The 18,190-nt window shown below is 37.4% G+C and overlaps 1 protein-coding gene across 7 annotated transcripts in view; it reads right to left on the bottom strand.

Annotated features, from left to right (window-relative positions):
- The window catches only part of SNTG2 (syntrophin gamma 2), a 268,538-nt gene that overhangs the window by 148,826 nt on the left and 101,522 nt on the right, over positions 1 to 18,190 (bottom strand). For all 7 annotated transcript variants that reach the window (XM_065679173.1, XM_065679175.1, XM_065679174.1 and 4 more), the window contains one exon: positions 11,734 to 11,871. In XM_065679173.1, coding sequence (XP_065535245.1) covers positions 11,734 to 11,871 — 138 coding nt within the window. The remainder of the gene's footprint in view (positions 1 to 11,733; positions 11,872 to 18,190) is intronic.

Below are 18,190 nucleotides of genomic sequence, written 5' to 3'. Positions count from 1 at the left end.
AAGACTAACTGACAATATGTTATCAAGAACTGCTTGCATTAGAACCTAACCTGCTATACAACTGTGGATTAAATACCCAATCAACGGGTTTCAGCATGGTTAAGATGACCTCTGTGAGAACAGAACTGTGTGCACATACAGTATGTTTTAAGTGCAGTGTAAAATAGAAACCTGTTTCCAATTTACAGAGGTGACAGAATAAAGTTTCCACCAAATATTTGATTCCAGGCATGTACACTGAAATTAACCTGAAATTAAAGTGATCCATAGGGAACAGAAATCTGTAATAATGCTAATGCCTAGCCACAGGCATGAAGCAAGGTGGCAAAAGCCATGACAGAAGCAAATGTCTGTGTTAGTGGAGAAGTAATTCCGTTAGTAGTTCTCATAACAGATCATGTCAGTGTACTTTCTTGAAAGGCAAATGCCCTCCTTAAAGTGGAGATCCCAGACAGTTGTAATGGTGGTAGATGACCATTTAGCAAATAGACAGATACATTTATGACTCAAAGGAGATGATTCCAAAATGGATACCTGAACATGTACAAGGTGTCACATCCGACAGGAACCCTTGCTTAGCCCAAGAAACACTAGGCAGGTTTGTTTGCATTTGTACCAAAAATGTAGGGAAACACAGGAACTAAGTCCTAGATACAAAAATTAGGTAAGAAGAAAGGAAGCAAGAGACCTGAACTTCTACAATAAGGTTCTCCAGAACTCTTCCAATAGTCCCTGTAGGCTTGAGGAGATAGGGAAGATCTTAATGCATTCCTACAGAGAAGGCTTAAGGAAGATGGATTCAGGTTTATCAGAAGCTGAAGCTATTTTTTAAACACACAGAACCTGTGCAGGAGGCACAGTCTCATCTGAACTGTAAAGGAACCAAAGCTGCTGGTACTTAAAATTCAGGAAAGCCACACCTAAAGTTTTAAACTGCAGTATTGGAAACATTGACAGGTACAGAAGACAGTAAAATTATGGATGATGTTCCTATTATGTATATAAACAGAGATTTTCTGTATCTTGAAGTGAAGTACATGTTGGGAAGGGAAAAATACAAACAAACCGGAGTTCCAGGAACAATACCAAAATTGTACTAAATCTGAAGTAAATAAAGGTATAAGCACTCTGGAGATGTACAAAAATCTCTAATTATGGGATGTATATAAGAAAGGTAAAATAGGCTACGTAAGCAGCAGAGTAAACGCCTTATGCTACAAAGGACTTAAGACTCAAATAAAACTAATACTGAAACTACCTCAACAAGTAAATCAACAGAATCCAGGCTAAAGACAAGCAAGAATCTTTACTAGTGACCACTCAACTAGGATGGTAACAATGAGATATGCAAAAAAGCAACAGGAATGAGAAATGCAATGGTGGTTAACTTCTAGTAGATCAGACAGAGATACACAAAAGCATATAATGCAGCCAACAAACTCGGTGTATCTCTATCAGTCACTGCTTCATGGAGCTCACAAGATAAGACGAAGTACTTGCCCTGGTCCTGAGTATAGCATGTAGGATCTAGTTAATTTTTTTATAGATGAAAAGCTACTGTGCAATAGCAACTGCTATGTACTTTACATTCAACAGTCACCTGCAAACCCAAGAAGGGAACTATGAAAAAGTGATGGAGCTTGTTGAAAGGAAAAATGAATGCAGCAGCTAAGAAAATGAAAACATTATAGGCAGTGTGAAAAGCAGTTAAGGGTACCACACAAGAAACACAGAGCCAATGAATGCCACTTATTAAAAGGACTTAATAGAGAGGGAAAGGAAAACTGCGTGGCTAAAGAGGAGGTTAAGAGAGGTTATTACATGTAGAGTGATGGACATTTTATTTGTACAAAAACAACAAAAAGAAATATAAGCAAATAAAACTGAAAAACAAAGTAAGGCAGCAACAGAAAAGAGAGTTCCAAAAACTGCCAAAAAGAATAAAAGTTTATAATACACCTTCAAATCTACCAAGAGCAGGAGGTCTGCCAAAAAAACTACAGGGTTGATCCATGATCAAGATATAAATGGCATACTCAGCTAATAAGGATACTGGAGGGAAGATAAATGAACACTTTTCATTAGCGTAAAAAAAACAAGAGATGTTCTTCCAACATGCTTTGTAGCACAAAGGCTGTACGGGTCTGTACGAATTCGAAACAACTTTAGAAGCCAATTCAGTAAATAACTAGCAAATCACCAGGGTCACATAGCATTCACCCTAGTATTAAAGGAATGCATGGATGAAACAAAGCAGACACACTGGAGTGATACTTCTCAATAAACCCTTGATACATGAAGACTACAACACTGAAACTAAAATCCCATTTTTTTAATAAAAGGTTCCAATTAAGGCTTAGGAAACTTAAGGCCTGCACTAAATAAATTAGAACTGGGGGAGGAATAAAATCTGCAGACAGTGAGAGAAACTATAACAAAGGGTTCCATTAGACCAAAAAATCCCCAGATGATTCATTGTGCAGATTCTGGAGTCTGGTAAGAAATAAAAAATCTGGATGTTGAAAGTGAACATGTGTTCAAGGGGATACTGGAGAGCTGTAGCAAAAAGATATCTGCTGAGAGCCAATATAAAACTGCATTTTGCACAGGAAGGCACTGAAAAACTTGGGGCAGGGAACATGTTAAAAGAAGCATCACATATTCTTGCCCTGCTTGGCTCTTCTAGGGAAACGTTAGCAGCTGCTGTTGGAAGAAGTGGGCTCAGTAGATTTCAGGTCTGACTCAGTTCTGAACTTATGCAATTACAAAATTTCAGGACTACAAAATTTGGACAGAAACCCACACTAGTTTTGCAAGCAACTACAGAAGAAAATTCTACTCCAGAACTTCCTGCCAAAACTGTACTGCAATACTTGTGGAAAAACCCTATCTTTTTTTTTCACATTAATGATAATGTCATCCTCATATGCGGCTGAAAACCCAGCGTTTGTGTCTCAGGCAAACATACAAACAACTTCACTTTTTAGTTGCCTGTAGGCTAGATACAATTTTTCTTTCCAAATTAATTTATTTATGGTTTGAGGCTAAAGTGAGGCAGACATCTGTAACTGTCTTAAAAACCAAAAACAAATTAACAAACAATACAGAGCTAAAGTTGACTGTATGATGGCTATATTATAGGCAAAGAAAACTAGAAAGTGTGCTGATGTTCAATCTGAACAGGAAATTTGAAATACTTATTTTTTTTTCTTTTTAACTAATGTTTTGGTTTGCTAATGAAATCTTTTAATAATATCTACAGTTTATTAAAACTCTTCATTCTGAAGGCTATGTGTATACTGTAATCATTCATTCCAGTTGTGCTGCAAAGCAGAAGTAATTATGTATCCCCCATAGCATCCCACATAGTAGACCTGTTCTGTTTATTCTTTCTAGGAGATTAGAGGAAGAATAAATAATGCCCTGCTTGATACTTCAGGGTACATCTGAATGGAAAGAATGTAATTATTAAAACTGCAATTGGCCAGGATACCAACATGAAATATTCCTAACCTTCTAAGACCTTTTATTGTTTCAAGTTAACAAGGACTGTCTGTTTCTCAAAGCAATACTGGCTCTGTAATCTCTACTGCTTTAAAAATTGGAGTAACAATTCGGCCATAATATTACCTAGCATATAAATTCTAAGAAACAAACGCATTGACTAGTGTCAAATGTACCAGCACTGGAAAGAGAAGCAATATTTACCTGCTTTTTGACAGGCAGTTTGATCTGCTTGCATGTCAAGCAGTTCTTTGAGCAACCAGGCTGGCCATCACATCTGAACATAATCTACAGTGGAAGAATATTTATTTTGGAAATGTATTATCAGTCTGAACAAGAAACCACAGAGCTCAGAAGGGCGTTTTTGTAATGCTCTAAGTATTAAAGGTAATTCATATTGTCCAATTGCACATCTGAGTAAAACTTCTGTCTTGTGCTGATGCATGAAAACAATAGAGCATATAGCTGCTGACTGAAAAAAAATCCATATGCTCAAAGACAAGCAAACTGCATTCAAAAAACCAGCCTAGTCTCTGTGAAAGACTATAGACACTGAGCTGCTAGCCATGTACAAACTCAATTTTTAGGGATGAAATTCACATATTTGCAACAGTGGAAGCACAAAATGTAAATTTGGGATTAGAAGCAATATTTAGGCATGATCAATCTGCCTTCCTCACAGTCACTATCACCCCTGTGGAGAAACGTTTACTCTGTAGGAGGACCAGAGCATGACCAGTGGGTGTGCATTCTCATCAAAGCATACAGACTATTCCTTAAGTAAAGTAAGTGGATAAACAGGAGATAAGAAATAGCACAAAGAAAACATTTATTGCTGCAATATTCAGAACACTTTATATATATATATATATATATAATCATAGAATAGTTAGGGTTGGATTTATGTCGCAGAAATTTTTTCTTGGAAATGAGACACTGAATTTAAAGGTAGAGTCATAGAATCATAGGATAGTTAGGGTTGGAAAGGACCTTAAGATCATCTAGTTCCACCCCCCTTGCCATGGGCAGGGACACCTCACACTAAGCCATGTCACCCAAGGCTCTGTACAGCCTGGCCTTGAACACTGCCAGGGATGGAGCATTAACAACTTCCCTGGGCAACCCATTCCAGTGCCTCACCACCCTAACAGGAAAGAATTTCCTCCTTATATCCAATCTAAACTTTCCCTGTTTAAGTTTGAACCCGTTACCCCTTGTCCTGTCACTACAGTCCCTGATGAAGAGTCCCTCCCCAGCATCCCTATAGGCCCCCTTCAGGTACTGGAAGGCTGCTATGAGGTCTCCACGCAGCCTTCTCTTCTCCAGGCTGAACAGCCCCAACTTTCTCACCCTATCTTCATACGGGAGGTGCTCCAGTCCCCTCATCATCCTCATGGCCCTCCTCTGGACTTGCTCTAACAGTTTCATGTCCTTTTTATGTTGAGGACACCAGAACTGCGCACAATACTCCAGGTGAGGTCTCACAAGAGCAGAGTAGAGGGGCAGGATCACCTCCTTCGACCTGCTGGTCATGCTCCTTTTGATGCAGCCCAGGATACGGTTGGCTTTCTGGGCTGCGAGCACCCACTGAAGCCAGCTCATGCTCATTTTCTCATCGACCAGCACCCCCAAGTCCTTCTCCACAGGGCTGCTCTGAATCTCTTCTCTGCCCAACCTGTAGCTGTGCCTGGGATTGCTCCGACCCAGGTGTAGGACCTTGCACTTGTCATGGTTGAATTTCATAAGGCTGGCATCAGCCCACCTCACAAGCATGTCAAGGTCCCTCTGGATGGCATTCCTTCCCTCCAGCGTATCAACCGGACCACACAGCTTGGTGTCATCGGCAAACTTGCTGAGGGCGCACTCAATCCCACTGTCCTTTTCAGCAATGAAGATGTGAAACAAGACTGGTCCCAACACCGATCCCTGAGGGACACCACTCGTTACTGGTCTCCAGCCGGACATTGAGCCATTGACCACAACTCTTTGTGTGCGGCCATCCAGCCAGTTCTTTATCCACCAAGTGGTCTGTCTGTCAAATTGATGTCTCCCCAATTTAGACACAAGGGTGTCATATGGGACAGTGTTGAACGCTTTGCACAAGTCCAGGTAGATGATATCAACTGCTCTACCCTTGTCCATCAGTTCTGTAGCTCCATCATAGAAGGCCACCAGACTGGTCAGGCAGGCTTTCCCCTTAGTGAAGCCATGCTGGCTGTCACCAAGCACCTTGTTGTTTTTCATGTGCCTTAGCATGCCTTCCATGAGAATCTGCTCCAAGATTTTGCCAGGCACAGAGGTGAGATTGACTGGTCTGTAATATATATGTATATATATCCACACATTTTATTCTACACTACTGTAGTTGCATCTGTCATTTATTGGAAAGCAGCCTCAAAAGGCTTCCTTATTTGTTCAACATAAAATGTCAAATGTAGAACAAGTCCTACATGGCAGGTTGACAACAGAAAATAAAAGCCAGTCTTAGGCAATGATGTCAATAAAAGCAGAACCTGCCACCCAGGCCCTTGGGAAACATGCAGGGGAAAGGAAAAAGCAAACCAAGAAAGTATAATATGAAGAGTTAAAAGAGAAGCCTGCAACTTGTCCTGCATAGACACAAGGGAAGAAAGAGTCTGACACCAGAAGGGGTAAGAAAATAAAGATAGGTACTTAACATACCAGCAGTATCTAATCTTCATTTCCTTCAGCAACTCTTGAAGCTACCACAAGGAAGTTACAAGATAAAAAATAACTGAAGAACCAGATCTTGTAAGAATGTGAGACCTGGTAAAATATATCATAAAATGCAGACATCCTGCTCTTTGCTACATATCCAAAACCAACAAAAGAGGATGTGGTGCACAAGCATACGTGAAATCCTTCAGGGAGTTTTCTCCTCAAGATGAGTTCTCATGATCAGGATTTTCTCAGCTCTCCCCCTTCATCTCTCCAGCCCTAGATCTTCCCCAGCAAATTGTTTTACATTTAGTTAACATTCTGCCTCATACAGAGGTTTCCACTTCTGCTCTCATAATCTTCAATTCTCATTGATTAGCAGCAAACTTTCACCTACCTGGTGGCTGCAGCCCACCTACTGTCTAACTCTCTTCATAGAAATATGGAATTCAAAATAAAGTAGGGTTGTTCTTGATCAGACTGTTTCCAGATGGAATTTAGAAGAAACACCATACGGAGGGAAGAGTGCATGCAGCACTCTAACAAGAGATGCCACTGGATTATGATTAATCATCAAGTCTAATGATACAGGCATCTACATAATAAAGCTTATTATAAATAGCCTTATGCTGATATGCAAAGATATCGCAGGACATAATCACACAGCATGTCAGATGAACTGTAGTGCCATCACCTAGGACAGTGACAGAGATACTCCTTCTTCAAGTACGTGGCAGACCAGGTTCAAAGAATACTTAATTAGAAGCCAGAAAGCACTGAGTTTTGATTGCTTCCTTACTCACTAGTGTTACTACTTATATGTCTCCAGCCTTTATTAAAATTTGTGAGTGTACGAAAATCTTCAGAAATCAGTGGAGCATTAGAAAAATGTAAACTTCACAGTTTGCCACTTTGATCAGACTGAATGTGCCACGTCTGTGCATTTCCATAAGTCCTTAATACTGCCCTCTCAGGAACTGTAGCCCACTTGATGTTTCCAGAAAGAGAAAATGTTATCAGCTTTTTAAAAAATAATTTTAGACTGGAATACCATACCAGTAATGGTAGAACAGGCACTGGGCAAACACTTGTATTAGCAGTTATCTAGACAGAATTTTCCTTCAGTTATAAAAAAAATTAAAGTTTAGACTTTAATGCAGATCCATTCCCTAGGGTTTGCTAAAATAACATGCTTCTCTGTCTTTATTAGTACCTGAGTTATACAAAAAAAGCCACAGCGGTCTTATCAGGGATTTAAACAGCACTTTCAGGCACTGTTTCTGTTTTTGAATCAACACAACAGCTAATCTTGCTATTTTTCTTCCCTATTCACCCACCCTGTTTTATTCTGATGAAGTCCAGCTAAGACACAGCTTGTGAAGCTGGACAATTAGGTACCCAGGGTGCAAAGGTTTTTGTTATTCTATTAGACTCACATAAGCCTCTGAGGAGTCCTCGTCCAATCAAGATTCCAGGAGCTTGCATTAGAAAACTGTTTGCCTGACCACTGACCAAGCCAGAGACAATTCAGCTTTGTGAGAAGGACTGATATTGATAAAAAGACAGGTGCATTTCTTTTATTTTTCTTACTTTGCAAGTGGAATTAGGGGGGGGGGGGGGGGGGGGGGGATGATACAGAAATGTAATACAACGTAAAAGAAAAAAAATTCTTATAAAAAGAGAGGTGTAAAACGGTGGGCTGACAACAGGAGAAGGACGATAGCAATATACACCGAAGAAAACCAAGGAATATTAAGGGGAGGCACTGTGTGTAAGAAATTAATTTTAGCATGCAGAATTGCAAAAAGTGAAAGGAAAACCATACCATAATGAAGTATAAAGTATAAAAATTAATTCCTCACTGTTTTTCCTTTAACTGAAAATGGATCTCTCCCTGTCTATCATACAGTTAATTCCTTTTTGAGAGTAATGATAAATATGGGGGAAAAAATACCGCATTTTTTTTTTTTAAGTCTGTTTTCTGTACACCGTTTCTGTCAATACCTTTGTTACTGGCTTTTGTGAGTATGCACTAATTCTGACGCATCCATTAATTCTCCTTTTTCTTACGAATCAGAACACCCAAAACACAATACTAAGTCATGAAGACTTGCTTAGAATGCTTAGATTTGCCACGACTGAAGCTCTGAAATACAGTATGATGGAAAGATCACATATTTAATCACGTAAATATAAAATATACACATATTCTGTATAGCCATATAAAAATTACTTTTATAAATGTAACAGTATATAATAAAACACTGGAAAATATTATTTCCCACTTCCTTAAATATTTTTACAGATATTTAAAGCCATATTGTCTACTGTGAAATATCTGAATTCTAAGGAAAAGTTCCATTTACATTACTTTTTTATACATATCTTAAATTTCACAAAGCATGCTCTTTTCTCTCGTTTCTCTACATCCATGTCCAAGACAGCAAAAACCCAGTGAAACAGGATGAATTTCCATTAAATTACAGAAATCTGGCTCTACAATTTCTAATAAAAAGTGAAGCTTTCCCAGTTTTTAAAAGTAGCACCTAAATGAATGGCAGATAGCAAAATACGAAACAAAATAGATCTAGATGATGGTACTGAATGGTATTTTATAGAGAGAGCCTTATACGCTCGGGAATAATCTCTACTGCTCAATGTCCAACCCAGAACAGTAGCACTAGTGATCACTGATGACTTTGCCAGTCCTCACTGCAGCATTTAGAATTGGATGGGACAGGAAGGGCTAATTATGCATGGCTGCAAATCCTGTCCTCAGCATTCCCCAGGATCAATGAACCTGTCAGTGAAAGGAAAGCTGGAAACAGATGCATCCCATGAATTCTGTCCCACAAAACTGGTGGGACAACAAAATATTACTACAAGTAGATACAGAACTTTCTTTTCCAATATTTCCATTTACATATCCCACCTAAGAAGAAAAGTTGCTCTAAACCAAAAACACTTTCCCCCCCTATGTGTTTGAGGTGACTACAGAAAGAAGGTAAATGAGTTATTTCTATTTTTGTTGCAAATGAACTAGCTTGATGAATGGTTGTGTGTATCAAAGATTCACTACAATTACCTGAGAAAGTATAGAAAGAAAGAATAAATCAGTAAGACAATGTGATAGTTTATGACTGCTATAGAATTGACTTTCAGGTTATAATTTTCTATTAATATTTTGAATCATATAGCACAGGGATGAAAATTATTTCCTTGAACCAATTGAAAAGTAAAGCATTTATCTTTTTGGAATTTATCTTCTGTAGCTGTAAATGTAAAACTTTAGAATTATCAAAAAGAGTGCTAGAGAATTACCAGCTATTTCAGCCTGATTTTAAATTCTGGTTTTGAGCTCTATATACTAGGAATTTACATACTGTAAAAAAGTCAGTTTTCATGTTACACTTAATTGGCCTTTATATAAAATGTCAGCATTTCAAAAGTTTTTATTTGGTTCTAAATATAATAGGAAAAATAAAATATTGACATGAAGCCATAGTTTAGCTGATTTTTGTCATTAGAGTTGGTGAACAGAAGCCCACAGTGACTGAAGATAACACTTTCAGAAAGGAACATCCGGGGGAAATCTTGCAAGGGACACAGAAAAATAGATCAGTGCCTTAAAATTTAGTTTTCAGAGTTTTTAGTGAGAAAACTTAAGGAAAATAAGGAGATAATGTTAACAATGTTTTCCAGGAAAGGCCAAATCTTTCAAATGTAGCTCCTCAACTATTATCAGAACTTGTCTTTCTGTCCTGTCTTCCATCAGGAAATTCTATTTAGGGTACCCTAAAATGTAGGAGTAAAACGTATCACAATCAAAATTAACCCAAAATGTGATATTAAGAGTGGTGGGTTGCTGCTTGGGGTGGGTTTTTTGGTAATGCTTTCATTTTAGTGGGTGTCTGGGGTCTTGGGTGTGTGTTTGGTTGGTTTGTTGTCTCTCTCTCCACACAAACACACTTTTTTTTTTTACTAAGTGATCAAAGAATGATTGATAGATATACAGATTTGATACAACATTTTCTGAAATGGAGTCAGCCCATAGCGATTCAATCCAGAAGTAATCTGGGACTAGGTAAAGTAGAATTTTGATTCTTTTTCTATGAAAGTTTATATACGAAGTATTTAATTTAAATACCATTGAGTCCCAAGCAAACATATACACTTATATACACAGACACCATATATTGCAGCCACATATTTTACTGTGACTCTTGCAACCACAATTTGCATACAACTTATTAGAACTACCAGCAATGCCTGCAGTTAAAATCTGCTGTCTATCATGCTTCCCACTGAAGTAGGAAGTATATGCAGGTTGGTGGGTTTTGACTGAGGCTTATATTTATTTCAGTAAAACAACCAGAAATGAACACACCTTTCACTTCAGTGAGTGGCCTCTCACTATTTGCCAAGTGATGCAAACTTTTTGACCATTTTAAGAGCAAATCATGTTCCAGATTTCCATGGACAAGTTTTGCAACCAGTACATAATGTTTCTAACTACTAAAAGCTATTTCAAATTAGGTTTTGTGTGATATTAATGTAGATAAATATTTACTATGGCAGGAATAAAACATGGGTTTGTGCTACATAAGCAGACCTCTCTCTTGCTGATATATATATGTGATATGTATATATGTGATACATATATATGGATACCACTGCATATTTTTTTGCTCCTAATTCTTAGCAGAGATTCACAAACTCACTTGGTATCACCTAGTGCCAGATTCTGTTTACACAGCATGTGCAATACAGCAGCAGACAGAAAGGCTCCCCCACCTTTGCCCTCTCTGAGGATGCTGCCATGAGTTGTCACTCTAGCAAATACCAACACAGTTCATGAAATAGATTTTACTCTGTAAAATTTGGGATAACTACACTTAGTTTTAAGAGGAATAATATGCATTACTCAGGGATGTCCATAACCTAGACATAACTGCTCTACTGCTTATGCAAAATGCCACCAGTTTCTCTAGTGACATTAATAAATGTTGATACAGAAGATTCCTCTATAGCTTAGGGGTAGCACATGTTTTGAAAAAGCAGCATAACTGATTTTTTTTTGGAAAAAGCATGACATACATGCTGGCACTGATTAAGCCCCATCTGTGCCTGAAAAAGAATTAAATAAGTGCCTCTCAAGTGTTCTCAGTCAGCTCTATGTCCTTGAACAGACATCCTGCCAATACTTGATATAAAAATGAAGAAAACTCTGGTGTATGAAAATGCTTTAAATTGAAAACACTTTTTTTTCCCCTTCATTTAATGACCTAACAGTATTTGGTGAAAGAATGCTGTAATGTCAGTATTTACAGATAGGCCTCTCCTGTTAAGGTTATGTGTGTCAGAATAAAGGACATATAGCAATGGCCAAAAAAAGTTTTGCATGCAAGTATGTACAAAAACCCCAGTAACTGATCATTATGTGTATTTCTATTACCCAACAAAATCTCCTGCACTACAACACCATAAAATGATCTCTGCAGAAGACATTAAAGTGTGCAGTCAAAAGCACAGAGATATAGAAGCACTTACATTTGTACTGTGATCACTTCCACTAACACAGACGACATCTTGTTTTTGAATTGTTAATACCTCTTTCATAAGCTTCAGTCGGATGTCATAAGCATTTTCGGATACTTCATCATACAACAATGCAATACCAGTTTTAGTCTGTGAAAGCAAGGCACAGAAACAAAAATTTTAAAATATGAACGCTTTATAATGATAAATAACAACCTCTATCCCATGCAATACATAAAATGCATTTAAATGAGCACTTACACAAAGTGGAAAACTGGCCTGCTTTTCAGTCTTCAAATAGGATTAGATATAGGAAGCCTCTTTTGTACAGTAAAATATGGTCTAAATGGTCTTTGAAGTAGACATTAACATACATTAAAAAAAAAAATGATTATTCATTGCACTGTTCCACAAAGTAATGTTGCAATTCAATGATGTCCTGTTTGTCGTTAATTGTGTAACTTATTATGACACTATTAGTAGCAGACAGGTACGTATAAATGTGAACAGTTTCCTGTTTCAGCAAGAAGTGGGGAAGTGCAGTGTTGTTCTAGACTTAGAGACATTCCTTTCACCGTGTCAGAAAAAGACCTGTACCCTTCCTAAACACTGGCTTTAAGATACAGAGCCCTATTACAGTAGAAAGCTGGTTTGACATTGTAAAAAATAGAATAAGTACAGGTGTTACAGAATTTCTATTTGCTTATGTCAAGACGCACATATATATCTGAAGTTACATCATACAAATAACTAGTAAACTCTATAGGACAGTCAAGTATTAGGTATAAACAACATTTTCTCCATGAGTAGTAAAAAAGAAATTTTAGTTTATTTTTTGGTTTATTTACTTACATGCAGGTTTCCCACTAATATTCAGTCAGATATTTCCTTAAATAAAAAAATGTGGATTTAGGACTGCTTAGAGGTATTTGTTAAAATAAGCAGACTAACACAGTTCCAGAGCTTTACAACCATTACACAGAAGAGAAAAACACTTGTTCTGAAATGGATTATTATATGTAAAAGTAATATCTGCTTATTAATTTAGAATGTATTTAACAGCATCATCACAAAACTGTACTTTCCTCTATGCAACTGAAAAATAACCAGGTACAATTCAAGGTTCAGCTGTAGCATTTGTTACTTAATGGTGATTTAAAATCAAGTTGTTCAATCTATGTTTTATTAAACAGTAGGCTGTGTAAAGAATAGTAATGGAATTCAAGAAGAAACAAGTCCTGTGCACTAAATGAATGCTTGAAGGGATTTTAAAATTAAATTAAATATGGAACATTACCTTCATAACAGTATTTTCATTTCTACAAAATTAGGGAGAAAGGTCTGTGGTGATTGTCAATAAAACCTTTTGGTCTTTAAAGGCAGGATCTCTTTAAGTTGAAGACACTTAAATTTGGATGTGGTGTGGCTCTATGCAACAACCAAGTGTCGAAGCCTCCCTTACAGTAGAAATGGAAAGTGGAGCCTAGAGAACAATTCAATTTACCCTGACGTATATACGTAGCAGTTGCTCGGCTGAATTGTTCACGTGGTGGTTCAAATTGTCCATGTGGCTTCAATGCTTGGCTGAATTGTTCATGTGGCAGTTCAAATTGTCCATGTGGCTTCAAAGCAGCTGTCCCCATGCAGACCACTTCTGCCACTTAAGACAGGAGCCTAGAGAACAATTCAATTTACCCTGACGTATATACGTAGCAGTTGCTCGGCTGAATTGTTCACGTGGTGGTTCAAATTGTCCATGTGGCTTCAATGCTTGGCTGAATTGTTCATGTGGCGGTTCAAATTGTCCATGTGGCTTCAAAGCAGCTGTCCCCACGCAGACCACTTCTGCCACTTAAGACACTTTAGGATATCTATGAACTCCACACATGTAAGGCTGACACAAGCTTTTTGGTATATCCAGACCCTTCTCTACCTGGAGAGAAGACCAGATTCCCATGATTATAATGGGATACAGACATCAGCCATGCCAGCAGACTTCCACATGTAGGTATCTTCAGCTTGAAATGGATCTTACAGTGTAGAAATCCACACCTAGACACTGTCAAGCCAGTAGTGAGCAACAGATGCCTCTGAAGTATGATTTACTTGATCTCTTATACATCCATCTAAAAGCAAACAAACTGCACCACAGCTCTTTATGTTGACTTAAAAATGAAATATAAATAACAACTCAGACACAAGTGCCCAACTCTGTGCAGATAAATCTTGTCCTTAGTGTTTGCTGGGAATGCCTAAAGGAAACAGATCAGTGAGGGTGTAAAGCTTTAATTATTCTCACTTATTTGGAAACCAACATTTCTCCCTTTTCCCAAGGTTTTGAAATTTTTTAGATTTCCAGAATGCATGGAAATACAATTTTGTGAATGATGACACATTAAAACTGCGCTAAAATCATCTGTTTAAAAGCCATTCTGCATAACACCAAGTATTTTCAAACAGAATAACTGCCTTGAAAACCACGATTTCTGCATTTTGCTGCTGTTCAGGAATTGTGTATTGCTAATACCACCCAGACTGGCAACTGCTGTTACTTCAGCTGACATACCAGAGCATGCTTTACAGAAACATTGAGAACAGAGCTCTAGAGAGCTGTTCAGACAGCCTAAACCTGGAACTTTTTTCTGGCTAGTAATCATTACATATGTTTAGAAGTAATACAATATAAAAATACCTGAATTTTCATTTGGAACAGATGATCAAGTAAGGAATGAAATATGTAAAGCGACTGATTAAATAGCTTAGCATTTTCCATCACTCTACTTAAACTGAAAGTCTCACTGAATCTCATCTAGTCCTATTAAAATCCAATACCTACCTCATGCTCCATCTAACTCCTGACGTGATCCAAGATGACATGCAGCAATACCTTATTTGCTTTCAGAATCAATAAGATTCATTTAGATTTCTCTCAGCCTTTCAAGTCAGCTCTTTTTAGACCATTATAAATGGCTTTGAGTCAGAGTTAGCACAGTCCCTTGTTTTCTCTTTGTGTTAAAGAGATGGCATATGTAACTCCAGAGGGTAAATCCCAGTCCACACAAAAAGGTTCTTCAAACAAGGAACTTTTAATAAGAATGTAAGTCTCTGCATGTACATGTATATCTAGCATTTTAAGTATGTTATGTTGGTTTTGATTTCTCATTTAAAACCTGTCTATATGGTAGCTGTTCTAATAACTTGTATCAGAATTTGAGGATTGAAAAGTGAAAATAACTCACCAGAAGGATGTAGTAATATTGGAGATCATATACCAAATTTACAGGTGTTTTGTAATTAAAAAAAAACCAAAGGAAAAACACCCCCCCACTCCCCCCCCCCATAAACATGCGAAAAGTTCGTAAGAAATTACATCTCAAAAGGTTTTAAGAGGAATATAAATTTAAACTTACTGGGGTGGATGAGGAAATTAAAAGTTGATTTTCATATTTCTGACAGTTTTATAGACACTGGCCTCAGAAAGAGGTTGTGTGTGGTGTGCATATGCACGTCCACATACGTGGTGGGAGGAAGAAAGAAGGAGATCAATGTCACAAGCATCACAGGAGCTGTAGCTTTTAAGAAAGCTTAGTCACTGCTGCTTTTGAAAGAAAAAGAAAAAAACCACTGAAACCTACTTTCTCAAGCAAACTCAAAAACTGTCAATACCACAAAGAAGAAAAAAATCTCAAGAGGGATCCAGAATTGCAGATGAATCCTTTAATCAGTTTTATTGTTGCCTACTTAAGGCAGGTCCCTAGCCAGTGTACTTGCTTTAAAATCATCTCTGTTCAGCATAAAGCTTTGGGACCCTACTCAAAGTACTAGAACTCTTTCAGTGCACTGTGTCTGCAACCTAAAGCTCACAGCTGCAAATTCTGTTTCAAAGTAGGCATCTCTAAGCCAAACTTCCTTCTTACTAGCATAAAACACTTGCCATCACTGCTGTAAGTTTTATTTTGAAAAAGCATGCAAAAAGATGAAGCGGACTTTAAAAGTACTGTTGAGGTGTGCTAGGTTTCCTTTAGAAACTATTTACCTGTTTATGTCCAAATGTATCAGAGCAATATTTGTTAGGCCACTCATGCTAGGAACTGTTTGAAGAGAGGCAGAAAATATTCAAGACTCTTAGATGATCAGGAAATTCAGATGAGATTCATAATGAAATCACATAATATATTTGTATGCATTCAGAACAGATATCAGAGTCTGCACTGCAGTAGTACTATTTTGATTTAAACTGCAAAACTCTCAGTAACTCCAAACCTCTCTTATTCCCTCTGCCTAAGTGTATTTTAGCAGTGATCACAACTACTGCTGGCAACAAAATAGAGTATTAGTGTATTTGACCCTTAAAATGGATCAGCTGGTATTTCCCATATCTTGTCTAAAAAATCCTCTGCATTGAGTTACATTGCTCCTCCAGCAGAAATCACCATTTGTTTATTTTCATACTTAATAAATATATCCATAGCTTCAGTGGCATGGCAGTTCACTTTTCAACTGTTACAATGCATTTATAAATGACATTTCTTAATTTGTAAATAAAATTCTTTCAGCACTATATTTGAACTCTTTTTCCCAACTGAAATTCTGCATTATACTTCCAGAAAAAATATTTCAGCAGCAGCTATTACACTTCATAGGTGTCAGAGTGTTAAGACTCTCTAATTCAACGTTGTTTTTTTCCATTAAAGCAACTTTGTTGAACTTCCATATCTGGAGTATACTGACGGTTGGAACAGTTACTGAAGACACATGAGAACTGGAGTCACTGATTTTTGTCCTTCATGACTTCATACTTAGCAGACAGAGAACTTAGGCAGTCTCTGTCCCACACAGCCAGTACTCTGATCTCTTCAGCTACAGCAAGCTCAAATTTACTCTCTCTCATACCTGGTTTGATATGTTTTCTACACCACATTTTCTATCATGATAAAAAGATCACAGAAGGACAGAATTCAACTTTAAAATAGCCTTCACTAACATAAAAAAAAAAAAAAAGAAAAATCTAAAAAACAGGATGAAGTGTATTGAAAAAATATGCAAGGAAGAACAATCACTTGCATGGAAGAAGAAAAATTTTTCATCACGATTTGTTAAGGAAAGGAAACAGGTAGGTAGCAGTGAGGATTGACAGCAAAATACTGGCATCAATATCTTGTGGTTGCAATAAAGGCAAGCATACACTTTGACTGCTCTCCTTTGGATTCTTCCCTACTGATTTGGTTTCTATCACTCTCACAAGACAGTGCACAAAAGTAAACACAGTTCTTCAGCTGGTTATGAAGTTCTTCAGCTGATGAATATGAGGGAGGAATAATTTCATGCCCACGAAATAATCCATCACCAGCACAGCATTTAATACATCCCAGTATGTTGTTTCCTTTTATACAGTATTATGTCAGCTTGATTCATGGCCACACTACACAGAAGAGGTAATGAACTGAAACGGCTCATGAGAAATGCAAAAATATTAGAAGTGATCAGAGATCTGCAAAATAGGATCTATAAGTACTTCTGCATGAATTTGGGTTGCTTGGTTTAAAGGCAGAATACAAGAGGACATAATGACAGCTTTAAGTACTTCAAAACCTATTGCAAAGACAAATGGAACAGTAAGATGAGAAAATAATTCAGAAATCTTCTTTTAACAATTCCAAATACAAGGAAGCTGAAGTCCTTGAACAGATTGCTGGTACAGATTACAGACATGCATAGCTAAGGGATTAGAGAGAAAAATGAACAAACATCTGTCCAAATAGTACAGGTACTAATCCTCTCACAGGGCAGAATCCCAGAAAAGTGAATTTCTATCAGATCTATTTGTCTCTGATGCCAATAATTCAGAATTCTGTCACACATTGCATATGACTGAACCTCTGCATCCAGGAGAAAGCCTGACAGCCTTTTGGAGGACACCTGCACTAAACAACTTAGAACTGCCATAGGAGAAATGAAAAATTACTATTAAGACCTGAAGGAGTTTATCATTTAGGAGCCTTAACACAGGGTGAGTGATATTTACAATAAAATTAATTAACAATCATAAATCTTCTAGCACTTAATCTGAAACCCTAAGAACTGTACTTTTGTATTTCACAAGATAATACCAGGTTTAAGGGGCTTTGAGTGAGAACACAAATACAGGCTCTTCAATGGGCCAATAAAAATGGATGAGGACAGCAGATACATAGTGAGAGCTGTAACACAGCTGTGGAACGCAGAAAATTAATGATTTCATTAGCACTGTGAGCACACAAAAATCCGTTCAGTAAAACAAAAAGCAGATACAAGACAGAGATTAACTGTAACTTTCTGAAATTAGTTATATGGAGCTCCCCTACAGAGTATGTTCCTTGTAAATATAGATACAGCTTTCTAAGCTTTTACACCTACTGACATTTTCACAGTTGCTGAGACAAAAATCCTTAACAGTAATTCTCTTTCCCTTAAGTTCTGACAATAATAA

This window comes from Lathamus discolor, chromosome 5 (assembly GCF_037157495.1).
Source record: "Lathamus discolor isolate bLatDis1 chromosome 5, bLatDis1.hap1, whole genome shotgun sequence".
In the NCBI taxonomy this organism is placed as follows: domain Eukaryota; kingdom Metazoa; phylum Chordata; class Aves; order Psittaciformes; family Psittacidae; genus Lathamus; species Lathamus discolor.
This window is presented reverse-complemented; position numbering and strand designations above follow the sequence as displayed.